The sequence below is a fragment of the Cherax quadricarinatus genome, chromosome 24 (genome assembly GCF_038502225.1).
Source record: "Cherax quadricarinatus isolate ZL_2023a chromosome 24, ASM3850222v1, whole genome shotgun sequence".
NCBI lineage: Eukaryota > Metazoa > Arthropoda > Malacostraca > Decapoda > Parastacidae > Cherax > Cherax quadricarinatus.
Window position 1 is genome coordinate 38,102,564 of NC_091315.1, and position 27,530 is coordinate 38,130,093.

At 40.3% G+C, this 27,530-nt stretch overlaps 1 protein-coding gene across 4 annotated transcripts in view; it reads right to left on the reverse strand.

Annotated features, from left to right (window-relative positions):
• LOC128690891 (microtubule-associated protein futsch) overlaps positions 1-27,530 on the reverse strand; it is an 85,986-nt gene that overhangs the window by 10,681 nt on the left and 47,775 nt on the right. For 3 of the 4 annotated variants that reach the window (XM_053779651.2, XM_053779653.2, XM_053779652.2), the window contains exons 10-12: positions 19,509-27,053; positions 16,262-18,914; positions 12,520-15,057 (exon numbers count right to left, since the gene is read on the reverse strand). In XM_053779651.2, coding sequence (XP_053635626.2) covers positions 14,993-15,057; positions 16,262-18,914; positions 19,509-27,053 — 10,263 coding nt within the window. In that variant the 3' untranslated portion in view covers positions 12,520-14,992. Of the gene's footprint in view, positions 1-12,519; positions 15,058-16,261; positions 18,915-19,508; positions 27,054-27,530 lie in introns of those variants that run through there. The other variant, XM_070088381.1, reaches the window with a different exon arrangement.

Below are 27,530 nucleotides of genomic sequence, written 5' to 3' on the forward strand. Positions count from 1 at the left end.
CCTCTCCGGTATCCCGGAGTAGCTTTGGGTGTCTTTCGGGCGACGGGTGTATCTCTGGAAGCCACCTTTCGGATTCCGGGGGTGGTGGCCGAAGGAGGCATGCTTTGTGGCGGATATCCGGGTGCCCTCTCTTTTGTCCACCAAGGTAGCTCGGCAGATGTGAGGTTGCTATCCTGGATTGCTGGTTTACTGGCATGAAGGGTAGGGTATGGCACGGGTTCCATGCTGCATCTGCGCTACTAGCGGTGCTGAGGTCCTCTTGGGCGCGGAGGGAGATTTCCGGCCCTTTCATTCCTCCTGGGAACTATTCCTCCCCTCTCCCCCCTTTTTTAATTCTTTTTTTTACTTTTTTATTTTCTTCTTTCTTTTTTTTTCTTAAAAACAAAAAGCAAAGGAGTAACCTAACCATGGAGAACCCAATCCATGAACCCACTACCCCCGGGCCCCTTCTTGATACCGCACCCCATTCTGACCCTGCCTTGTGTTTAGACCACTCTTCGGACACTCCTGATGCCCCTGTACCTCTTGCTGGTGCTGTTTCCTCACCTGCTTCAGGTACCGGAGCTTCGACTGACTCCTTCGATTTGTCTGAACTCCGCTCTCCTTTGACTATGCTTCCGGCTTCTCCCTCTACGGTACGGCAATTTTCGAATCGCCCGCCCATTTCACGCCGGACCAACTCCGGTCCTACTCCTAAACGCCAACGTTAATCTCCTGATGATGCTCCTTCGTTACCTTCCCATTCTACTCGGAAAAGACTGACACATCAAGCACTCCCTCTCCACGCTCAGTTTCGGACCACACAACGGACTAAATTCTTTACTTTAAGACCGACTTCTTCTTCTGCCTACCTTTCTGACCATAGTATTGGCAAAGCGCTCCTGCGTCATGTTGGTAGAGATATTTCATTTCATGCTCTCAAGAGCGGTACGTGCATCATCACTGTCCAGAATGCTACCCAAGCTCATGATCTTTCTCTCCTTTCGAATATCGATACTACTCCTATCACTATTGAAAAACATCTTTGTCTCAATTCTTGTAGTGGTACTGTCATTCTGCCCCATACCATAGTCCAACAGAATTTCCAGTCATGTGGCAATGACATTCTTGAACAGCTGGAACTCCAGGATCTCCCAATCCTCAAAGTAGACACTTATGTCGTTCCTGCCCGGGGACGGAGACGTTACCCTTGCAATATGGCTAGTTTAACTTTTGACAGCCGAGAATACCTACACCGCAACAATGTAGAAATTGCTGGCGTTTTGGCCACCCAGCGAAATATTGCAGATCTATGGCCGAATGCCCAGTCTGTGGTGCCGACGACCATTCTAATACATCTTGCAGTCAACCTCCATCTTGCCTTAATTGTAATGAAGCTCACCCTTCGTACTTCTGCCGTTGCCAGGTCTACTTAAATGAACGTGAAATCCGTTGCCTCAAAGAGGCAGAAGGTCTCCCTTATGCTATGGCAGTTACTCATCTCCGCCTCCAAGGGAACCAACCACCCCGTGTTTCTTATTCTCGTGTTTCCAAACATCCCCCTACTTCTGGGGTCCCATCTTCTGCAGCCTCCTCTGTTGTTACCCCTCCCATAGCCACTCCGGCATCTAATCCTTTAGCTGTCCTTGGCTCTGACGTCCCGACTACAACTCAGTCTGTTCTCACATCTTCGCGTCCTTCTTCACAAGCCCCAGTATCGACAAGATCTCATACGACACCTAATACCAATCGCCCCTCTACTTCTCAGAAGTCCAAAAAATCCACATTGCTCAAATTGTTGCCCCTTCCTTCCCTTCTTCCACCTCCACACTTTACCTTTCCAGTCTCTGTACCTAGTTCTTCCCCTCTCTCTGGCTCTATTACATGTGTGGAGATTCACCCTCCTCCTCGTACTATGCCTTCCACCCCCATCCCCTCCCAAGTTTCTCCCTCTTCTGCCACCTCCCAGGTTTCTGCCTCTTCTGTCCCCCCCCCCACACTTCATCTCCAGTCCCTTACACTCTTCCCTCCCCCTCTACTTTGGTACAGTCCATTACTGTCCCAATCTTTACTCACCCTCCTCCTCCTATCTCCAATATGGTCTCCCATACATCTTTGAATTCAGAAACACTTGAAACCATTTCAGAATATATTGCAGAGACTAAACCTTCAATTGACACTGATTCACTTCCTGTTCCTTCTCTTCCCTCTACTCCATCTACACAACCCCATTCTTTGCAACGCTCCGTTCCTTCGCTGCTTGAACGTCTTCCAATGCCACCACACGTTGACTTTTCTAACCCCTCTAGTCCGTAGGTGCCTTTACCTACAGATTCCTGGTATTTTCTTCATCACCAATCATGGCCTATTTACAGTGGAATATCCGCGGCCTCAGGGGTAATCGGGGTGAGCTTCAGATGTTGCTTTCCAGGTTTTCCCCTGTTGGTGCTTGCTTACAAGAACCAAAATTACACTCGGCTGTTTTCCAACCTATCTCAGGCTATAATTTATTGTATTCTTCGGATCCTTTCTCAGATGGGACCTTTAATGAAAGTGCCCTTCTTCTACGCAATGATATTCCATACTGTCAACTATTTGTCCATACCTCGCTGCATTACACTGCAGCCCGTATCCACTTGAATAAGTGGTTTACAATATGTTCTTTATATCTCTCTCCTTCTCCAGCATTTTCTATCCCAGACTTTGCCTTTCTTGTTTCATCCTTACCACCACCACTTCTGTTACTTGGTGATTTTAATGCCCACCATTTCCTCTGGGGGGGGGGGTCTCATTGTGACTCACGTGGCATCCAGTTGGAGGCTTTTCTCGCCTCTCACCCCCTCCATGTTTTAAATACGGGTACTCCCACCCATTTTGATCCACGTACTCATACTCTCTCTTGCATCGATCTATCAGTCTGATCTTCCTCCACTGCACTAGACTTCACCTGGTCTGTTCTACTGGACTTACATGACAGTGATCGTTTTCCAATCATTCTTACTTCTCCTTCCTATTCACCACCTTTCCGTAGCCCTCGCTGGCAATTTGATCGGGCAAATTGGGATCTTTACTCACACCTCACTGCTTTTAGTGAAGTTCCTTCTTCATCCTCCATTGATGAGCTCCTACACATCTTCTCGACGTCAGTTTATACCGCAGCTTCTCATTCTATACCCCAAACCTCAGGCAGGCATTCTCAGAAGTGCGTGCCTTGGTGGTCTCCTGCTTGTGCTCGTGCAGTACGTTTGAAACGCGCTGCATGGGGCAGGTACCGGTACAGTAGAACTGCTGAGAGACTTCTTGATTTTAAGCAGAAGCGTGCAATCGCTCGCCGTGTCATCCATGAAGCTAAACGCACTTGTTGGCGAGACTGTTTCCACCATCACCTCTGCTTCTTCTATGAGTGCAGTCTGGAAAAAAGTGAGGAAATTGAGTGGTAAATACTCTCCTGACCCGGCTCCTGTTCTACGGGTCGCTGGTGTTGATGTAGCAAACCTTCTCGACGTTGCCATTGAACTTCGCACACATCTGGTCCGTATTTCCCGAGGGCTCCATCTATGCCCCTCGTTTCTTTCCTCAAAGTCTGCCAGAGAGTTAGTACCCTTGGACTTTTCTTCTCTCAGAGAAGAACAGTATAATGTGCCTTTTACACTTCAAGAACTAGAGGCAACGCTCTCAGCTTGCCGATCATCGGCAGCTGGGCCTGACGACATTCATATTCGTATGTTACAACATTTACATCGGTCAGCCCTTGTAGTCCTCTTACACCTCTTCAATCTTATTTGGGCACAAGGAGTTCTTCCCCAGCTGTGGAAATCTGCCATTGTTCTCCCTTTCCGCAAACCGGGTACTACAGGACATGATGCCTCCCACTATCGCCCCATCGCTCTTACTAGTGCAGTTTGCAAAGTGATGGAACGTCTCGTAAATCGACGTTTAATGTGGTATTTAGAGACACACAACAGTCTCTCCGCTAGTCAATATGGCTTTCGTAAGGATCGTTCTACCATAGACCCCTTACTACGCTTGGATACGTATGTTCGTAATGCCTTTGAGAATAATCACTCAGTTATTGCCATATTTTTTGACCTTGAGAAGGCATATGACACAACTTGGAGGTATAATATTTTGGCCCAGGCCCATTCCTTAGGCCTCCGAGGCAATCTACCATCCTTCCTTTAGAACTTTTTAACTGACAGACATTTCCGTGTTCGAGTCAATAATGTTCTTTCCCCGGACTTCGTCCAAGCTGAAGGTGTCCCTCAGGGATGTGTTCTAAGCACAACACTTTTTCTCCTTGCTATAAATGATTTGGCCTCTGTTCTTCCACCCAATATTTGGTCATCACTCTATGTTGATGACTTCGCTATTGCTTGTGCAGGCGCTGACTGTCATCTTATTGCAGTTTCTCTTCAGCATGCGGTCGACCGTGTTTCCACTTGGGCCACCACGCATGGGTTTAAATTTTCAAGTACCAAAACTCACCAAATTACTTTCACTAGACGCTCTGTTATCTCCAATCATCCTTTGTATCTCTATGGCTCCCGTATCCCCGAATGTGATACAGTCAGGTTTCTAGGCCTTCTCTTTGACCGTCGGTTATCCTGGAAACCTCACATAACCTCTCTGAAGGCAACTTGTCACAGCCGGCTAAACCTTCTTAAAACCCTTGCTCATCTTTCCTGGGGAGCTGATCGTCGAACTCTGCTTCGCCTACATTCAGCCCTTGTTTTATCGAAACTCGATTATGGTGACCAGATTTATTCCGCGGCCTCTCCTGCTACTCTCTCTAGCCTTAACTCTATCCATCACCAAGGATTATGTTTGTGCCTTGGTGCTTTTCGCTCTTCCCCTGTTGAGAGCCTCTATGCAGAAGCGAATGTTCCATCCTTGTCTGATCGCCGTGATGCCCATTGCCTTCGCTACTATGTATGCTCTCACGATCTACACAATCCTTCCATTTATAGAATGGTCACCGATATTAGTAGACATTCTTTATTCGTTCGCCGCCCCTGTTTGCTCCGTCCCTTTTCTCTTCGCCTACATTCACTCTTGTCTTCCCTTCAGTTACCACCTTTATATGTTCATGTAGCATCTCACTTTTCCCTACCCCCCTGGGAAGTTCCAGCTGTTCGGGTCTGTTCTTTCTCACTCCCTTGCTCGAAAGCTCAACTGCCTACGGTGGCTTCCCGCTCTCTTTTTCTTGATCACTTTCACTCCCATTCTCATGCCACCGCTGTGTACACAGATGGCTCTAAGTCTTCAGACGGCGTCGGATTCGCAGCAGTGTTTCCGGACAGCGTCGTGCGGGGACATTTACTATCTTCAGCTAGCATTTTTACTGCTGAACTGTATGCCATTCTTGCAGCACTTATTCGTATCGCATCCATGCCTGTGTCATCATTTGTAGTAGTCTCAGACTCCCTTAGTGCTCTACAGGCTATACGAAAATTTGATACATCTCATCCCCTAGTTCTCCGTATCCAACTTTGGCTACGCCGTATCTGTACCAAACATAAAGATTTTGTTTTTTGTTGGGTCCCTGGTCATGTCGACGTACAGGGCAATGAACAGGCAGACACTGCTGCGCGGTCAGCAGTACATGACCTACCAATTTCCTATAGAGGTGTTCCATTTCTGGACTATTTTGTTACAATAGCTGCCCACCTTCGCGCCCGTTGGCAACAACGTTGGTCAACTCTGCTTGGTAACAAACTTCATTCTATTAAACCGAGCATAGGTTACTGGCCGTCTTCTTGTCATCAGTGCCGTGGTTGGGAGACCACTCTCTCCCGTCTTCGCATTGGCCACACTCGTCTTACTCATGGGTATCTCATGGAGAGGCACCCTGCACCTCTCTGTGAGCAGTGTCAAGTTCCAATATCGATTAGCCACATTCTGTTAGACTGCCCGCTCTATCAACAAGCACGCAGAATTTACCTCCAACGCCGTCTTCATTCTACTACTCTCTCTTTACCTTCCCTTCTTGCTGATGGACCCTCCTTTAATCCTGACTCTCTCTTTGACTTCTTGACAACGACTGATTTACTCCACAAACTCTGATGATGATACCTTACGCACTCCCCTCAGCCCTTTCTAGCTCAGTCTCTTGCTGCCCTTTACCCTTTCACCATCCACTGCTCCGCTGTTATCCGTAACCTATTACTCATCCACCTCCCTTTTGCCACCTGATGCCCTCGCTTCCAGCCCTGCAGCACTGTATAGCCCTTGTGGCTTAGCGCTTCTTTTTTTTTTTTATTATAATAATAATAATGATGGAAACTTACGGAATTATGCTCTCGCGAAGTTAGCGGTCTCAACGATGTTTACGCATCGGCGATTTTGCCCACTTTGAGCCCTATTTTCGGCCAATTCCACTGTACTAGTCAACAAAAATCATAACTATTTTGCTAGAACTCCATTTTTTCTATCAAATGAGTGGAAGAAACCACCCATTTACCGATTTCAACTATCCAATACAGTGGTCAGAATTTAGCAATATTGCCAATTTCACACAAATTTCAAAAGACGCCAATTTCCAAATAAGGCCCAGAATAAACAAGAAAGACATTCCTGGCGTTAAAATGACATATCCTCTGTTCATTAGTCACGTCCCAACGCCCCTTTTACATTCTTTTGCTTTCCTTTTTCAATTTTTATTCTCAAAAATAGAATATTTACTGTTATGCCGACAACTGCATTAGTGTAAAAAATGGTATAAATAATATCGGCGCACTTGTGAAAGAATATTAGACTCGCCAGTTGACGTGTATTGGACGCTTAGCATGATTTGTTTACTTTTGAACTTTGGTAAAAATCTAACATTTCTGCTTCTTTGAGCTCAATTTCAAGGTACTTTTCATTGTAAAATCAGTCAAAATCATGTAAATTTCTGTAATATGTCTTCCATTTTATAGAATGAGACAAAGAAAACTAGAACACAACAATAAATACCATACGAAAATACAGTGCAAAGTCGCTGTTTTAACCCTTTCAGGGTCCAAGGCCAAAATCTTAAGTGGTGCCCCAGTCTCCAAGAAATTTTGAAAAAAAAAAAATATTTTTTCTTACAGAATTAAAGATAATATTTTTGGATTTGTCAGTTAAAAATAGGAGAGGAGAGTTATTAAATGGAGAGTTAGAGGTATTGGGAAGATGGAGGGAATATTTTGAGGAATTGTTAAATGTTGATGAAGATAGGGAAGCTGTGATTTCGTGTATAGGGCAAGGAGGAATAACATCTTGTAGGAGTGAGGAAGAGCCAGTTGTGAGTGTGGGGGAAGTTCGTGAGGCAGTAGGTAAAATGAAAGGGGGTAAGGCAGCCGGGATTGATGGGTTAAAGATAGAAATGTTAAAAGCAGGTGGGGATATAGTTTTGGAGTGGTTGGTGCAATTATTTAATAAATGTATGGAAGAGGGTAAGGTACCTAGGGATTGGCAGAGAGCATGCATAGTTCCTTTGTATAAAGGCAAAGGGGATAAAAGAGAGTGCAAAAATTATAGGGGGATAAGTCTGTTGAGTGTACCTGGTAAAGTGTATGGTAGAGTTATAATTGAAAGAATTAAGAGTAAGACGGAGAATAGGATAGCAGATGAACAAGGAGGCTTTAGGAAAGGTAGGGGGTGTGTGGACCAGGTGTTTACAGTGAAACATATAAGTGAACAGTATTTAGATAAGGCTAAAGAGGTCTTTGTGGCATTTATGGATTTGGAAAAGGCGTATGACAGGGTGGATAGGGGGGCAATGTGGCAGATGTTGCAAGTGTATGGTGTAGGAGGTAGGTTACTGAAAGCAGTGAAGAGTTTTTACGAGGACAGTGAGGCTCAAGTTAGAGTATGTAGGAAAGAGGGAAATTTTTTCCCAGTAAAAGTAGGCCTTAGACAAGGATGTGTGATGTCACCGTGGTTGTTTAATATATTTATAGATGGGGTTGTAAGAGAAGTAAATGCGAGGGTCTTGGCAAGAGGCGTGGAGTTAAAAGATAAAGAATCACACACAAAGTGGGAGTTGTCACAGCTGCTCTTTGCTGATGACACTGTGCTCTTGGGTGATTCTGAAGAGAAGCTGCAGATAATATTTTTGTGAAGGTAATAAAAAAAATTCTGATCAGTACTTACCAAGATACAGCGGCGGGAAGTTGACCCAAAATGACCAGGTGGCAGCAACATCAATGACTTCTGCAAAATCCCATTTTTTTTATTTTACATTTTTTATACTTTTTTCTTTTCAATTTTTTTCTTTCTCTAATAACATTTGTGGCCTGTGAGACCAGTATATTGTATTAGTGTACACTCATTGTATTCAACACAATAACTGCACTAATTTGTTTATTATTATATTGCTTACAAAACTTGTTTACAAGTTTATTGTAAACAAAATGATGAAAATATTAGTGCGGTTGTGTTGAATACAACAGTACCATATAGTGCCATATGGTACAATGGTGCCATAAGGTGCAATGGTACCATATGGTACAATGGCACAATACAATGATACAATGGTACCATATGATACAATGGTACCATATGGTACAATGGCACCATTTGGTACAATGGCACCATTTGGTACAATGATACCATATGATACAATGGTACCATATGGTGCAATGGTACTATATGGTACATTGTACCATACAGTACAATGATACCATATGGTTCATTGTACTGTATGGTACTATATGGTACTGTTGTATTCAACACAATAACACACTAATATTTTCATTATTTTTTTTATAAAGTTGTTTACAACAAAAATATGCAAAAATGTTGTATATTAATGTTCTATTATATATTTACAAGTGTACAGGAACTTGACATGTTCCTTGAGGTGGATGACAAAGCACTTTGTCTCGGAAACTGGAGGGTACCATATGGCACAGGGTACCATACAATACAGGGTACCATACAGTACAGGACACCATATGGTACAGATACAGGGATAACTATGGAAATAAGTCACCCTGACTTTTTTGGGTTATCCTAGGATTTTATATGTATGCTGCTATGTATGATAATCTATGTAATTGTATTTCTGTACACCTGAATAAACTTACTCAAGTGTGTGTGGCATCATAAGTAAGTTTATTTAGGTATACACAAATAAAGTTCCATAGAATATCATACTTAGCAGCATATGTTTGGAGAACTTAGGATAACCCAAAAAAGTCAGACAGACTTATTTTCATTAGGGTCCCTGTACCCTGTACCATATGCGACAACCACTGTGGTATCTCCCTGCTCTCCATCGCAGGCAAAACCCTGGCTAGAGTTCTACTCAGTCGGCTCAATGAACATCTAGAGCATGGACTCCCGGAAAGATTGAGGGACTATCGACATGGTGTTCGCTGCTAGACAGCTACAGGAGAAATGTCAGGAACAGAACGCTGACTTGTACTCCACCTATGTCGATTTGACCAAGGCCTTTGACACCGTTAGTAGAGAGGGCCTTTGGAGAATCATGGCAAAGTACGGCTGCCCAAAGACGTTTATCGCCATCGTACGCCAACTTCACGATGGAATGCTGGCCAGAGTCCAAGACAATGGAGAGACGTCTAAACCATTCCCAGTCTCAAATGGAGTGAAACAAGGCTGCGTGCTTGCTCCCACCCTGTTCAGCCTGATGTTCTCGGCCATGCTTACAGACGCATTCAGGGACACAGACGCAGGAATCGGCATCAGGTACCGTACAGATGGGTCTGTCTTCAACCTCAGGAGGCTTCAAGCAAAAACCAAGGCTGCAACCGACACCATCAATGACCTGCTATTTGCTGATGACTGCGCCCTCAACGCTGCTTCAGAAGCCGCCATGCAGCACAGTGTTGACAAGTTCTCCGACGCCTGCAACAACTTCAGGCTGACAATCAGTACAACGAAGACTGAAGTGATGCACCAGCCTGCTCCAAGAAAGACGTATGTTGAGCCAAACATCACCATCAACGGGCAGCGACTGAACGCCGTAGACAAATTCACCTACCTCGGCAGTACCCTTTCCAGAAACGTTGTCATCGATGATGAGGTGAATGCCAGACTTGCCAAAGCCAGTGCCACCTTCAGCAGGCTCCACAAGAATGTATGGAACCGAAGAGGCATCACCACAAGCACCAAGATCAAGGTGTACAGAGCCATAGTCCTAACCACACTTCTCTATGGCTGCGAAACCTGGACTGTCTACAAACGTCACGCCAGAAAGTTGAACCACTTTCACACCACACGGCTCAGAAAAATTCTTGGCATCAAATGGCAAGATAAGATCCCAGACACAGAAGTGCTGACTACAGCTGGCCTGCCTAGCATCTACACCATCCTAATGCAGACACAGCTTCGTTGGGCAGGTCACGTTGCTCGCATGCCAGACCACCGGCTGCCAAAGAAACTTTTGTTTGGCGAACTGCAGCATGGAAAGCGCTCTCAAAGAGGCCAAAAGAAGCGCTATAAGGACACCCTTAAGACTGCTCTGAAAGCTTTCAACATCAACCACACCATGTGGGAGCTGATAGCTCAGGACAGGAATGACTGGTGAGCAGTTGTCCAGAAAGGGGCAACATCCTGCGAGGCAAGCAGAATCTCACTAGCTGAGCAGCGCAGGCAGGCGAGGAAGACCAGAGCCATCAGACCCCTTGATGCTGCCACCCTTCCCTGTCCACACTGCCAGAGAACGTTTCGTGCGCGTATTGGCCTGACAAGTCATCTGCGTACCCACCAATTTCGACCCCAGGATGACTAGATGGCCCTCGTCGAATCGACGGACAAACACACACACACACACATGCACCATATGGTACAATGTACTATATGGTACATTGTGCCATATGGTACCATTGTACATATGATACCTTTGTATGACATGGCACCATTGTACCACATGGCTCAAAACCGTTGAATTTGTCTTCAGCTCCACTTCCATCAGTCTTAGAACTGTAAGTTGTGAAGAGGAGAGTCAGAATTCACCCAGAGAGTGAGTGGGGAGTGAGAGCTTCCTTGCTGCAAGGCACGATGAACAAGATGAACAAAGCTACTTTGCCGGCATTCAGATTTTTTCTATAGTGTGCACACTGACCACCCAGACCCATTCTCTCAGATGTAGGCCTACCAGCCTTCTCACTAAATTTGACGGCGCTAGAATTTTGGCGTAGATCTACGGTTTGAACCCTGAACATAAAGCCGTAGATCTATGGGACGGACCCTGAAAGGGTTAATCCCAAAACACGGTCAGTTTTTTTTTTCTCATTACGCACTGTGTGCTGCAGGATTTTTTTTATACTGCGCACACTGACCACATAGACCCATTCTTTCATATGTAGGCCTACCAGCTTTCTCTCACTAGATACGAGGGCGCTAGAATTTAGGCGTAGTAGTATGTCAAAAACCCTGGTGCGTAAGCCGTACTAGTACGGCCGAAACCCTGAAAGGGTTTAAAAAAAAAATAATTGAAGTAAACTTTGACATATTTAGATATCAGCAAGATTTCCTTACTGTAACAGGAAAATACACACCATGTTTTTTGTAGAAAATAAATCTGGTTTGGGTTACCCATTAACATTTGTTTTTACATATCCAACATGAACTACATAAAACTTTAGTTTTTCTTCAATGGTAATAAGTCTTGAACTGAAAATATGCAACTGGCAAATCATTACCTCATTATGCAAGTAAGGAACTAAACTATCTAAAAATTTGTTTACTCAAGATATCTGCAATATTTTAATACAAATTTTCACCACAACCTACACAGACAGGAGGATATAAAAAATGACAAAAGGGCAGAGGGAACATGGGAGGTGGAGTAGCAGCATTACTAATCAGAAACCAGTATAATTTTGAATCATATATCTACATAGCAGGCACACTCAGAACAGGAAAACCCAAGGTAGTGATAGCGATGTAAAACAAGTGGCTAGCATGACCCACACAAGCAGTGCAAAACTACTGATCCTGGGAGACTTTAACCACAAGGAAACAGAACAGGAGGATCTGGTGTTGCATGGGAGACCAGAAATATGGAGCACTAAGCTGCTACAAGTGAAAAATTCTGTCAGTGTGTCAGAGAGACAACTTGAGAGTTAGTGATTCAGTAAGGCTGAACCTTATACTCATCCTAACTCTCAATGTACCAAAGGGTACAAAAGGCCCCTTGGTGTGAGGGGGCTTGGACATCCAACAGGCATGTGCAAGCATGTTAGACAGGAGTGAGTAGAGGCAAGTGGTTTTTATGACTGCTATTGCAGTGTAAGCAAAATAATATTTATGAAGGGATTCAGGAAAACCAGTTAGCCAGGCTTGAGTCCTGGAGATGGTAAGTATAGTGCCTGCACTCTGAAGGAAGGGTTGGAATAGTGTATTTTGGAGGGGCATCCGAGACATAACGTCAACACACCTCTGGCAAAACAGCCATAGTGAAAGAGTTTATATTTCTTCTTTTTATGATCACCATACATTAGTGGGAGACAGCCAGTTTATATATAAAAGGAAAACCATTAAAATAACAAAAAAAATAATCCAAAGTTGAGCACTGGTTCAACAGAGGGCAATCAAAAATCAAAATGAAAGGATCAAGAGCCTAAGTCTAACTAATTTATTGGTGTCTTGATTTGTAACTATACCCCATGGTAGAATATACTACTATCTTGCCAATTCAATATACAAACAACCTACACAATGTGATATTTTTGAACAGTGACAGATACAATTACATTTGGTATATGTAAGAATACATAATTTAAACACAGGGTGTTCACAAAGTAACATTACCAATTACTTCTTAAAGATACTTAGAAAAGGCTTTCAAATATCAATGATGCTATGATACAAAGTGTATTCAACAATATTCAAAGAGTTTATCTAAACAAGCCAAATAGCAATCACTTCAAGGAATCTTAAATTAATAATAACAGTCATGGTATTGTGCCTTTTTGTTATTTATTTAATAATAACAATGATAGTGCTCAATGCATATTATCTTTCTCACCAGTATTATTTGCCTAAAATTATGTACAAGACCATATTATTAATATATTTAAAAATGAAAGGGCTAATAATCTCTTGCAAGACAAGGCCATAAAGAAAAAGAATGTGTACATGGTGAGTTTAGCCAGTAAATTAAACAATGCAAAAAATGCTAAATAATGCTAAATGTTGAAGTGGTTTAACTAAAAGGAATGTTACCTACATGAATTATTTGCAAACATATATAAAATTATATTTACATACACATTGTACAAAATACAAAAAATGGAGAAAGTGTCTTATGTGGACAAAATCAAGGCCTCATGAATGACACACTAGCTGAACACTGCTTCAATAAATTTTACCTTCTTTACCCAAGTCAAAACGATCCCTTAATACATTTTTTATATCCACTGCAGATGAATTTTTCCAGTGTGGTAAGTCATATTTAACTTTAGGTTATTAAATTATTGTAAAAAATGTGCCAAACCTGTATAGCTCATACAACACTTACATTACTAAAAGTAATCATATTGACCCTAGCCATCTTGTGATGTTAAAACAGTAATCAGAGTTAGTGTTAAAATAATGCGATACAGTGTTAAGACTAACAGATCTGTTTCCAATATCAGTTGCTAGCACAGCCATTGTTGTAATTATAAGTGATATCCTGATTATGACAGAAGAGATAAGGTTCAAACTCATGGGGATCCAGTCCTAAAAATGGCAGGTCAGTTCTATAACCACTGTACTGTGCCAACCTAATAAAATTCATCAAGGTAAGTAAATTTCTACATCCAAGGAAGGTTAGCTAGCTAACCTTCCTAGGATTTAGAGACATACCTGGCTGAACAAATATTATTAGGCTGGCGTGGTATAATGGCTTGAGCACAAGCCTGTTAGTTTTAGGACTGGCTCCCCAATAGTTCAAACCTTATCTATTCTGCGAGTAGTTTACAAAGGTGTCATTACAATTTTGCATGTTAGCCTGATTATGACATGGAAGACTTGCCCACTCAAGAAAAATAATATCTGTCATTTTATAAAGCTTTAATCATTCAAAAATTATAATGGGCCATTTAAATAATGGTACATTATAAAAAATATCTTCTGTTAACAAAAGTAATGACAGCACATAACACTAAGACTTTTATTCTACAAAAGCTTAGGCCCGTAGTATTTCTTATAAACTTGAAAATAATAGTTTTCTCAAACTTCAACAATGTCAAATTATAGTAGATGAATGGCTCTAATGTGTCTAATTTAACAATGTCAAATTATAAACAATAAGACTTCACAAAACCTCTTAACAACAATTAGTAAAAAAGAAAATGAGAGTCAATATACTGTAGATATTATACACAATATTACATAATACTATCACAATTTCACATTTTTATTATACATATGTGAAATAAAGTGCACTTCAACATTTTACAAAATTTGAAATATCTTCAAAGCTACAATATATCCAATGTAAGAAATATATAAAACAGACTCTGATCTTTAAAAGTTCATGTTTGATACTGCAAATACAGTACATAGTACTAATATACGATTCTGCAAAAATTTAATGATTATAAAAACTATTTGTGCTACTTCTGCTTCTTATTCTAAACTAATTATTCTGTGTTCTGGGGGATTTATAAAATATATAATGTATATTTGTCATCATGATCCAAATATTACTCTCCTTACAAATAAATTGTTTTCCACAACTACAGTAAATACACTACTGTATGTACATACTTGACTGTCTGAACATACAAAAATCAATGTTTCTCTATATGTACAGACCAAAAAATTAAATAACAAAATCCACTGACAGTAAGTAATGCTTCACCAGAAATTCATACACTAAGTATGAATAAATATACAACAAAAGAAAACCTTCGATCTATTTACCCAGACTAAAGTACAAGGCCGATGTCCATCAAAATTACGCAAACTAACTTTCAATACCAGTTTCTTAATTAGTCCTAGTATCCATGCCAAACAAGCTAAAACAAACTAGTCAATCTAATATCCCTTCACTAAAGATTACTGTATAGCTTCATTTCACACCGAGTCTTCAGTTCATCAAATACATCACTTTGCGTCGTCGCAAGAAATGTACTCCAGTTACCACTGCTGCACCTGAAGACAAAATTTTTAACTTAGCAATGCTTTAGTTCCAACCTACTGTAAAGGATGCAAGCAAATTAAAAATTACAATGTAAGAATTCCAACAACATTTCTGAACCCTGCATTTTTTAAATTATGTATGACACCTTAATCAAGATAGTGATTTTATCTTATTAAATTACATAGTTCGACATTAGAAATGAAGCTATTAAAAATACTTTTTAAAGTATCCCAAATGAACACAATTTAATGCAGTGTAGCTTATGATTATTATTAATATAATCATAACCAAGAACTAAACCCAAAAGGGTCATACAGTGCTATGCAGTGCAAAAAGCAAAATATTTGTAACCTACATTCTCTATTAACCCTTTCAGGGTCCAAGGCCCAAATCTGGAGTCATGAATGAAATCGTAGATAATCAAGGTAATAAAACAAAAAGTACAAATTTGGTGGAAAATTGACAAAATTAATGCAATTTAACACAAAGTTCAAAATATTCCAATTTCAAAATAGGGTCCAGTTATGTTTTGAGGCTTTAGATTTTTTATTCACATAATGAATGAAGATTTACTGTTATGCAATACTGTAATAATTGTATAAATATCATCACCATATTTGTGAATGTATCTTAGAACAAGCTAGCGTGTATTAGACTGTGAACTCTTGAATATCGGCCATTTCTGCTACTTTGAGCTCAGTTTCAAGCTATTTCCTGTGCTAAAACCAATCAAAATCATCTCTATTTCTGTAATATGTCTTCCATTCTATCAAATGAGTCCACGAAATCGCAAATACAACTATAAAAAACATACGCACTGCAAAGTTGCTGTTTTAATCGAAAAATCATGATTTCAATTATACACAGTGTGCTGCAGGATCTGTTTTATGTGATACACACATACCACATAGATGTATTCTCTCATATCTAGGCCCAAATGTACCACTCACAGTTTATCAGAGTGAGCTGAGCTCATGGCGTAGATCTACGGTTTGGACCCTGAACGTAAAGCCGTAGATCTACGGGACGGACCCTGAAAGGGTTAACCTTTTAACTACAATACTTAAATAAGCCAGTAAATGAGCAAAAAGGTAAAAAGGTACAATAACAGAAGCTCCGATGAGCCCAACAAAAATGGAATAAATGGAAAAAGAAAAACCATCTCCCACACCAGTTGCTCTCTCATAAGTGCAGTGAAATCACAAATTCCCTTACCTTCATAACTTGGCTCATTCTTTTCATGATCAGGCAAACTTGCAGATGATTTACTGGAGGCTGGCAAGTCATTTTTGTTTAAACGTGACTGGGAGGGTGACTCTATTACATTTACAGATGACCTGGAAGGCGTTTCATTCACTCTTGTGTGCATATTAACTGATGAATCATCCATGGTCATGGAGGATCCGGTGGGAGATTCGGAGTTGGAATGTATTATGGATGGTGGCGATTCAATCTTGCTCAAACACTGCCTGAAGACTGCCTCATTCTTTATAAAAGATGACGTAGAAAGTTCTTCATTCTCCTCTGAGGATGACTTGGCTAGAGGCATCTTTGGACTGGGAGATGATTTAGCTGGTGTCCTGCAAAAAGACTTGATTTGCGATTCATTCTTACTCAAGGAGGATGTCAATGATAATTTTTGACAAGGCTCATTCTTGCTTGAAGACTGTACTAGTGACCAGACATTGGGAGATTTGGGCAACATAACCTCCTTGGGGGTTTTGACTGGTGACTGGCTCTTCTTGGGGGATCTCTTTGGGGAGTCAGCTGGTGACCTGACCACTTTTGGGGATTTAGCTGGTGACCTGACCTCCTTGGGGGATTCAGCTGGTGACCTGGCCTCCTTGGGGGATTCAGCTGGTGATCTGACCTCCCTGGGGGATTCAGCTGGTGACCTGACCTCCTTGGGGGATTCAGCTGGTGATCTGACCTCCCTGGGGGATTCAGTTGGTGACCTGACCTCCTCGAAGGATTCAGCTGGTGGCTGGACCTCCTTGGGGGATTCAGCTGGTGGCCGGACCTCCTTGGGGGATTCAGCTGGTGGCCGGACCTCCTCAGGGGATTCAGCTGGTGACCTGACTTCCTTGGGGGATTCAGCTGGTGACCTGACCTCCTCAAGGGATTCAACTGGTGTCCTAATCTCCTTGGGGGATTCAGCTGGTGACCTGACCACCTCAGGGGATTCAGCTGGTGACCTGACCTCCTTGGGAGATTCAGCTGGCAACCTGACCTTGGTAGATTCAGCTGGTGACCTGACCTCCTTGGTAGATTCAGCTGGTGACCTGACCTTCTCGGGGGATTTAGCTGGTGACCTGACCTCCTCGGGGGATTCAGCTGGCAACCTGACCTTGGCAGATTCAGCTGGTGACCTGACCTCCTTGGTAGATTCAGCTGGTGACCTGACCTTCTTGGGGGATTCAGCTGGTGACCTGACCTTGGGAGATTCAGCTGGTGACTTGACCACCCTGGGAGATTCAGCTGATCTGACCTTGGGGAATTTGGTCAATGTACTGACCTTGATGGAGAATTTGGCTGGCGAGCTGATCTTTTTGGAAGGTTTGACTGGTGACCTGGTCCCTACAGGGGATTTGACTGATGACCTGGTTTTAATGGGGGATATGGTAGGTGACCTAACCTTGATGGGGGATTTGGTTGGTGACCTGACCTTGATGGGGGATTTGGTAGGTGACCTGACCTTGATGGGGGATTTGGCAGGTGACCTGGCCTTGATGGGGGATTTGGATGGTGACTTGGCCTTGATGGGGGATTTGGATGGTGACCTGGTCTTGATGGGGGATTTGGATGGTGACCTGGCCTTGGTGGGGGATTTGGATGGTGACCTGGCCTTGGTGGGGGATTTGGATGGTGACCTGGTCTTGGTGGGGGATTTGGATGGTGACCTGGTCTTGGTGGGGGATTTGGATGGTGACCTGGCCTTGGTGGGGGATTTGGATGGTGACCTGACCTTGATGGGGGATTTGGATGGTGACCTGACCTTGATGGGGGATTTGGATGGTGACCTGGCCTTGATGGGGGATTTGGATGATGACCTGACCTTGATGGGGGATTTGGATGATGACCTGACCTTGATGGGGGATTTGGATGATGACCTGACCTTGACGGGGGATTTGGATGATGACCTGACCTTGATGGGGGATTTGGATGGTGACCTGACCTTGATGGGGGATTTGGATGGTGACCTGGCCTTGATGGGGGATTTGGATGGTGACCTGGCCTTGATGGGGGATTTGGATGGTGACCTGGCCTTGATGGGGGATTTGATTGCTGACCCGACTATATTAGGGGATGTGACTTGTAATCCACCCTTCAAAAGCAAAGTGAGAGCTGATTCATCCTTCTTGGAACATACTTGGGCTGTTGACTGGGGTGGCTTCATGTGAAAATGGTGTTTGCTTGGTGTTGTTCCAACTGGCCCATTTCCACCAGTAGATGATGTCTCAGCTTCACAAGTGAATGAGCTGTCCAGTGGCACCTTTGTCAAAGACAAGTGACCTGGCAATTTTTCTTTCATAGAAGCCATGACTTTGGGTGACCCCTCTCTGGTGGAAGTTAACTGTGCAAATGATCCAATTGTTGGATATGCAATTTTAATAACTTGGCCAACTGATATTTGGTGCTCGTTTATTGCAGATAAACATTCCGTCACACCGCATGTTGCCTTCTTGACCATCAGGTGGGATCTTTTCCTTGTGACTAGTGAGTTGCTAAGTTCAGAGGGCAGCTCATCTGTCCTCAATGAAGTAGGAGTACTAAAATTGCTTTTTCTTGCAGCATCTGTGGTTTCTTCTTCCCTGGCTTTTTTTTCATTTTGAGCTGCTGCAATGCTATTACTAATAGTCTCCTTATCCTGAAACATTAAAAAACAAGAAAAAGTAAGTAAATAACATCTTTCAAGCTACTGGTACCAAAAGACCTTAAAACATGGCTACAAGTGCCGATAATCTTTCACTGTAATGTGCAGATTTAGATATAAGAAATAAACACCTTTTTCATGAGGACCATTATTTTTAAGAGAACAACTTTAGTATGCAGGCTCATGCCATGTCAAGTGTGCCAGAGGTCCACCTGACATGGAATGACCCAGTACGGTTTTCCCACCAGCAACATATTCCTTGAGGAAGGGGGAGGGGAAGGAAAGAGAAGGAAAGAGGAGAGAGGAGGAAGAGGAAAGAGGAGAAAGATGAAGAGAAGAGGAAGAGGAGGACAAGGAGAAGGAAGAGCAGTAACAGCAGCATATACTCAAGGAAAACTTTGCTGTTTCCATGGATTAACTGAAATTCCAAGTTGTTTTAATTAAAAACAATGGAATGCAGTACATTCTGATTAGGCCTCCACTGGAAAATGTCCCTTGACCTTTAATCCACAAATATACAAATAGCAAATAAAATGTGAATTACATTATATAAAACTGCCAGTCAAAAAATGTATGACTAATACTTACATTAGCTGCAAATGAAGGTATCTCTTCATTTTTCCTCAATCTCTTACTTCTCCTCAACCCTGCTGATGAAACAGAAATGTCAGAAAAGGAGTTTTTAGGGGCATATTTGTCTTCTATGCCTTCAAAATGAATAAGACTTTTGTCCTGATTACTTGAAGATAGGTCACTCCTCCCTTCCTCCTTATGCTGCTTCAAATAACTGTCGGATAATTTTTCATTTTCATCATGTTTGTAGGTCATTTTTTCAGTGACAATCATCTCTTCTAACAAAACTTTAGATTCAGAATCATATCTTCTTCTTTTAGAATTTTTCAAGTCAGATTCTTCACTGAAACTCAATTTATTTGAAGCACTATCATTTTCTTCTGTAGGAATTCTAAGTAGCAGTTTTTCTGGAGAACAATTAACATGATCAGTATACCCTCCAGTCACTTCAAAAGGAATAGGTGATGCCTCCACTAACTTGCTACTTCTGATTAAACGGGATGTGTGAGCAGATGTTTCATTATCAACTTTCACACTATTGTGAAAATCTTCAAAACTAGATTTCTTTACTAAACTTACTTTAGTAGTTGACTTTTCTTGAGAACTTTTCTCTACTGGTAAGCAACCCTTACCAGACAGAGAATGTTTGGTAGACAAATGAAGTGTTGATGATTCAAGATTACTACTGCTAGTTTTACCTATGGAAGTTTTTGGTGATTTTGGAACATCATGGTTTGATAAAGACATTTTTTGAACAAGAACTATTGCTCTTGGCAACTTTCCAGTGATGATACTTTTGTCATAAGAGTTAAAACAAGACACAGTACCTGGGGAAGCCTGAGGTTTAGTTTTAAGAGCATCAGACATCTTAACTACAGTTTCACCTTTGCTATTAGGTAGGGTACTTTCATCTTGCTCTTCTGGTATCACCTTCTGTGGAGATCTAATTCCTCCACTATGCTTTTTTGCGTCACAAGTTGATAAGCTTATCGGGGAAGGAATCATTTTAGAGCTAGTAGCCAAATGCTCGGGTAAAGAAAAAGTTTTTGCCTCGCTAGAATCGTTAACAATTCCAGGTGACACTAATTCACATTCCTCATCACTTACTTCCGGGCTGATAAGAACTTCTTTAGTCAAGACTGCCTCTGAAACACAGTGGACCTCTAAATGTGGTATGGATAAATGGATATCATCCCTTTTTGTATCTGAAAAACTTTTCTTTGATCCCCTCTTGCATGAAGGTTGACGTGACAGAGACTGCAGCATTATTCGAGTTGTCGAGATACCAGTTTTGTCACTGTTACTCCCTCCCACACTTGCTGAATGACAGCATGAAACGTCTTCACTTTCTTCAGCCCCTGATGTAGACAACACCTCCAGCTCTTCTCCATCTTCATCAAAATATTCTGTATCACTTTTTTTTTCATCTAAAATTTCGTTGTCCTCTACATTATTTTCTCTTTCATCTAATTGTTCAATTGCAATTTTGTTTTCACTAATTCTTAATATACCATCCATTTCAGTCACCATGCCACTAAACACATTACTCATTCTCTCCACATTCTGTGCATCAAAGTCATCTTCACATTCCTCATGATTTTGGGTGCTTGTTAATTTTCTCTCAGCCTCACTAGTAAATCTTGGCTGATCCTGTTTACTTCTTGGACTTACAGGAGGTGAAAACCCATCAAAACCAAAACAAAGATGATTAGAGTCATTTTCAACTACTGCACATTTTTCTTCCATTGCAAAATTACAAGCTTCATATTCATTGTCCAGACATGTGTTGTCGGCATCCTTAGTAGATCCATCAGCAAGTGTTGCTATCGAGGAACAGCTGAATTCAACAGTACTATCGGATTGTTGCTTCTGCTGATCTGCCAGCTTGGTAGCTATTCTACTTGATCTTCTTACTGGAGAGCCGGGGGATCTTTTTCTTGCATCTTCCACCTTAAGTAATTCAATATTTCTATCCTTTACAATGTCATTCACTGGTAATTCTGATATTGATTCTGAAGATCTAGTGGAGCTGAAAGATGATGTATTTGATCTGCTAACTTCAGTCACAGGCATTACTGCATCAGAAATATTTTGTTTATTATCCAATTCATTACTTTTAAAGCATTCACTACTGCTCCTTAAATTAAATGAATCAGTCCTTATCATGTTTTCTGTTTCAGCAGTAATAGATTCTGATGAAGTGTGAGAAGCACGACTGGTATTTGAAAAATCACATACACTATTACCAGTCTCCAGAGAAACCTTGCTCCCTCTTCCTATTGGTTCTAAATGCGTAATAAGGGCTACTTCAGACAGCCAGCTTCTTCGACTGCTCTGAACTGTAGATGCATCGGAATCTGAAGCTTCCTGTGAAACTTCATGAGCAACAAGATTTCTTCGTAATGCACGCGTTTTCTTTCTCACCTTGGGTGTAGGATTTTCAGAAGCATCACTACTTGCTTCATAAGCTTCATCTGTTCCTTCAGCAGGTCTTCCATCAAATTCTTCTATAACAGGCTCAAAACTCATGGTTCTTTCATCACTATTATTAAGCTGTATATCACCATTAGAGTCAAATATTTTACCTGAAACACAAGACAAATTTTCTTCTTGTTTCTTTAATGTAGCTTCTGATGGGTTTATATTTACACTATTTTGTGGGAAATCTTCCCTTTTTATTAGATGTTCCATAACTGGAAAATCAACAACAAATCCATCATTTTCACAATTAGATACTATTATTTCATTTTCTTCTAAAACACCAACACTGTCAGTTTCCTCTGAATTTCCCTTCTTCAGTACTTCTTCTGTAAGATCAGTCTTAGTGGTATTATTATTATTTGATCTCACATTCGTTTCACACACATTTACATTTTTGTTTTGACTGATGCTATATTTTTCCTCTTTATTGTTGAACATTGTCCTTGATAATTTATCTTTGGTTAATTTGACTTTATCTGGCAAGTCAATTTTAGGCATCAAAATTACATTGTCATCTACCCCTTTGATTTTAGTTTCATGTACAAAAGAATCATTTATTATTCGAGCATTATTTTTGCTAATCCCAGAATTCAAGAACATTTCATTTGATACACAGGATGATGTTTGTCTAGTATCCTTGGTTTCTAATTTCACATTTAAGCCACACACTTCATTACTTTCCTTTGAAATTTTTACTTCAAGAAATTCAATATCTTTATCTTCATTTAGTTTTAATTTTTCTTTACCAGCGGGTTCAGTTTCTTGGTTTTTACATTTCAGGTCTTCGTTATTAATGATTTCAGTTTTTTGGTCTTTATACACTTTATCAATAAATTCTTTATTTTCATGGCTATATTTATTAAACGGTACTAAAATTTCACGTTCTTCAATGGTCTTGAAATTTTTATTACTGTTTGGAGATTTCTCAATTATTTCAGTTCTTTGTACCTCGCCTGTAGTTAATGTTTCCTGAATAACAGCTTTACTTGGCATTTCCTTGACTGTAATAGACAACTCTTTCTTATGTGATCCATGAAGATTCGTTAATTGTTCAATATCTTTTACTATTGTCTGCTGGATTATCTTGATGCCATCTTCACTGTCTGGCCCATAACTAACATGTTCCTTCAAAGCCTTTTTCCCCTCCTCTAGATAACTGTTGCAGATCTTGTTCCTCATGTGGCTGACTAAATCTTTAGGACCATGAACTTTCTCTTCATTACAATCACTTACATTCTTAAGTGGTTCAGTTTTTTGTGCTTCACTTTCAACCAAATTTTGTTCAACACTTTCACTCGAATCTTCTTTCATAATTGCAAGGGACGATGAAAATCTTTCACGTAATCCATGAATACTGGTTTCCTTTCCAGTATCTTTCACAATTGTCTGCAAGATGATCTCGATGTCATCTTCACTGTCAGGCTCATGGCAGCTGTGCTCCTTTAACTCCTCGTCTTTCTTCTCCGAAGAAGTCTTGTAGAGCTTGTTTATCATCTGGCTGACTAAATCACCAGCAGCATCCGCCTTTGGTTTCTTAATAGTTTCTTGGTGCCTGCTTTTGTCTTTATTTTTCTCTCTTCCTTCTGTATTTGTGACATTCATTTTTTTATCCTCTGTCAGCTTCATTTTCAGTTCTTTCTCATCTTCTTTCAATATATCCTCAACTTTTTTCTGTATTACAGCATCCTTAAGCTTGGTGTGGTAACTTTTGATCTCTTCATCAGTGAACATTTTTGTTTCTTCATCACAAGGAACAATATCACTATCTGACCCTGATGCCTCATCAACATCACATGCATCATGGAAAGTAAGTGACAGTGAAGACTTGGATGTCTTTAAACTTTCTTCCGTAAGTATTTCTATATCAGAGTCAGAATTTTCAGGGCACACAGCAGATGGAGTAGAATTTTTCTTGGAGGTTACCACAGCACTGACCTCTCCAACTTCACTTGACCTCATTTCTTTTTTGTCAGATGGATCAATCTCGTTGAATAATTTGCCAAAATCATTTTTGCTTAGAAAAGTATCAGAGTTTTTCCCCTCTTCACTACCAAAACAGTCAGATACCCAATCATTTTCCATTGTAACTGTTGCCAACTGACTTTCCAATTTACCAACATCACCAGAGTCACTAATGGCTCTACTACTGTCCAACTCATTTTTTATTTCACTCTGATTTTCTCTTAACTTGAAGCAGTTCCAAGGGTCACTATCCTTGAAGCCCAGTTCATCTGCTACTTCACAGTTTTTCACTTTACCCAGATATTCTTTCATACATCTATCCACTTCACTAACTGTATCACTTCTAAAACCTAAATCATTAAATGCATTACTCATATTGGTACCTGATTCATCAAGCACTTCAATATCATAGCTTTGTAACAAACAAGGAATTTTACAGTCACCTTCAAATTCATCAGATAATTTAACAGAATATGCAACAGCTGGAGAAACTGTTTTTGTTTTCAGTGATGTGTCCTTCCTATTCTTTTCAATCTGTTTATCATCTTTCTTTGTATATTCAGATTTAATATTTAAATGGCTCTGAGGCATCTTTGGCTCTAAATTTGTGACTGTGAAATTAATAGCATTCCTTCTTTTTCTCTGACGAATGTTGGTTAATTCACGCTTTGTTTTCCTATATATCAGACCCCTTTCACAATTAAGTCTTCTCTCTCTGGTTTGAAAATGTATCTTTGTTTCCATTGTTGGCTGATCACTAAATTTCACTTCAGGTTTAACAACTGCAGTTCTTGAATGCTGTATTTGATCACTAGGGGTTCTAATGTTAAGTCCTGAATAAATGCTGCCCTTATTCTGAACTAGACTTTTTTCTGTTTGTCCAGCAGCCACTGAAATGTTCTTTGACACACAAAGATTTGAAGCATATGAATTTGCTTCTTTATTTAAACTTACAAGACCTGAGTTCTCAGCAAAAACACCAGCTTCTTTGTTACTAACTGTAGTTTCTATATTCTTATGTTTCCTACACTTGCTCTTTACAGCCAAACTGTTCTCTGTATCTTCTTTTACATTAATCTTTCCTTTCTTTTTGACTGAATCAGGATACTCTTTTAAGTAATCTCTCTCTAAAGTTTTCAACTGTTTCATTTTAATCACTTTCTCCACTCCTGTACTCACCTTTTTATCACACACTTCCCAGCCATAAGAAAACTTTAATTGTTTTACAGGTTTCTTAGCGTCAAGTAATAGTTTCCTTTTCAATGTTCTTCCTAATTGCTCTGTTTTCATTGTTTTTCCAAACTGATCCATTTCATTACTGTCTAAATCAGTCATATTTTCCACTTTTGCTTTTCCTTTCATGTCATTTTCAGCATTTTCATCACTTTTCTTTTTCTTTGTGATGACTACCTTTTGTGTCTCATGAACACCTGTACCAGAAATCTCTCCGACTCTTATATTGCTTTTTTTTAATTTTGCCATCTCTTTTCTTTTCTTTGTTTTAACCACTTCTTGTGAAGTGTTCTGAATTTCAAAACAAGAAATCTTTTCTACTTTAACATTGTCTTTCTTCTCTCTCCAAACATTCACATGATTAACAAATTTTCCCATTTCATGCACTATTCTCATTTTCTTTACCTTTACCACTTCTTCCTGTAACTCATGACCCTTTAAACAGAAATTTTCTTTTATCACATTTTTTGTGTTTTCTCTTCCAAAATCAGATATCTTTTTATTTGTTTTTGCCTTAGCCACCTTTTGCTGTGCTTTACGACTCTCTGCAACAGAATTTTTTCCCTCTATCATGCTGCTTTTCCTGCCTAAGCCAAAGTCATTGTCATTTGTGTGTTTTCCCATGTTTACTGTCATATTCTGCAAGTTCTTCATTTTCTGTACTTTCATCACTTCTTGCTCTTTGTCTTCTTTTACTTTCTTTCTTGCTTTCTTGTCTGTCCCAAAATCTATGTCATTTGTGCTTTTCACCCTTGTTACCATCGCAACAGACTGTGCTTTCTTCTTCTTCTTTGTCTTTAACTCTTCAAGCTGCATCTCACCAATGTCCAAATAGAAATTCTTTTCCAAGTTTACATTAATATTTTTATCCAAAATATCTACAGTGCTTGCATTTTTATCTGTTTTTGTATCGTGTAACCTTTTCTTCATCTTCACCACCTTTTCTTGTGCTTCATGACCATTTAAACAAGAATAATTTTCCACTTTCACATTTCCTTTCTTGTCTCTCTCAAAATCCATGCCGCTGGTGTGTTTGCCCTCATTTCCTGTTATACCCACCATTTTCTTCTTTTTCTTTGCCTTAGCAACCACTTGTGTCTCTGGAATATTTACATCCATTTCTATTTCCATATTTCTATCATTCTCTAACTCAACAGTATCTGTGTTACTCACTTGGCTTTTCAATTTTGCTTTCACACCATGCAGCTCCTCCTTTTTCTTTGGCTTAACCACTATTTGTAGCTCATCAATATTCAAACCCAAAATCCCTTCCATTTTTGGCTTACTTTTTCTATTCACCTTAAAATTATCATTGGTGTGTTTCCCCTCATTCAGTGTCATATCACACAGTTTCTTTGCCTTAATCACTCCTTGCTGCCCCTCATTAGTGTTCAAGTCTGATACTACTTTCCTTGTACATTTTTCTTTCTTGTTGTTCACATCATTAATGCAATATATCTGTGAATTCACATTAGTCTTGTTTTTCACATCATAAGGGCAACATTTTTGTGAATTTGCATTAGGTACTTTTATCTTTCTTTCATCCACATCTTCCTGTTTTTTGAGAATACAAGAATGAGAAATATTCAGTGACTTCACATTTCTTTTCTTAACCATTCCAGAATCAACGTTACTTATTCGTTTCCCTATATTTGCTGCAACTTTACAATTTGGTTTACCTTGAGCAATTTCAATACTTTGTAAGGCAGGCAATTTGGACTTCAATTTAGAATTAACGGTTTCCTTACTTTTCTTTAATATTTTTTCACAGTCATTTTGTTTAACGACATTATCAGATGTCTGAAATAAATTGTTGTTGTTCTTGTTTGGGGTCTGAGAATCTGTTTCTTGAGCAGATGCTAGTGCCTTATCACCGTATAGTGTCTGAAACAGACAAACAATGGAAACTACAATTAAATGTACAGGTAATAAATCTGGCTAAAACATATGTAGACCTCTGTATCAATGTTTAATAATAAAAAAAGAATCCTAAGAAACTCTGAAAAATACTCTAAATTTCAAACAAAAGCAGATGTGAGAAGTTGCTGACTGACTTTAGGAAATAAGGCATCATTAACCCAAAATGTTCCACTTTTGAATTTATATACTGAACACAGTATATATCAAAATAATACATTTAATTTTAGTATAGTATAGTAGTACCAACACTCTTATATGGGTTTGAAGCTTGGGTTGTGAATGCAGCAGCAAGGAGACGGTTGGAGGCAGTGGAGATGTCCTGTCTAAGGGCAATGTGTGGTGTAAATATTATGCAGAAAATTCGGAGTGTGGAAATTAGGAGAAGGTGTGGAGTTAATAAAAGTATTAGTCAGAGGGCTGAAAAGGGGTTGAGATGGTTTG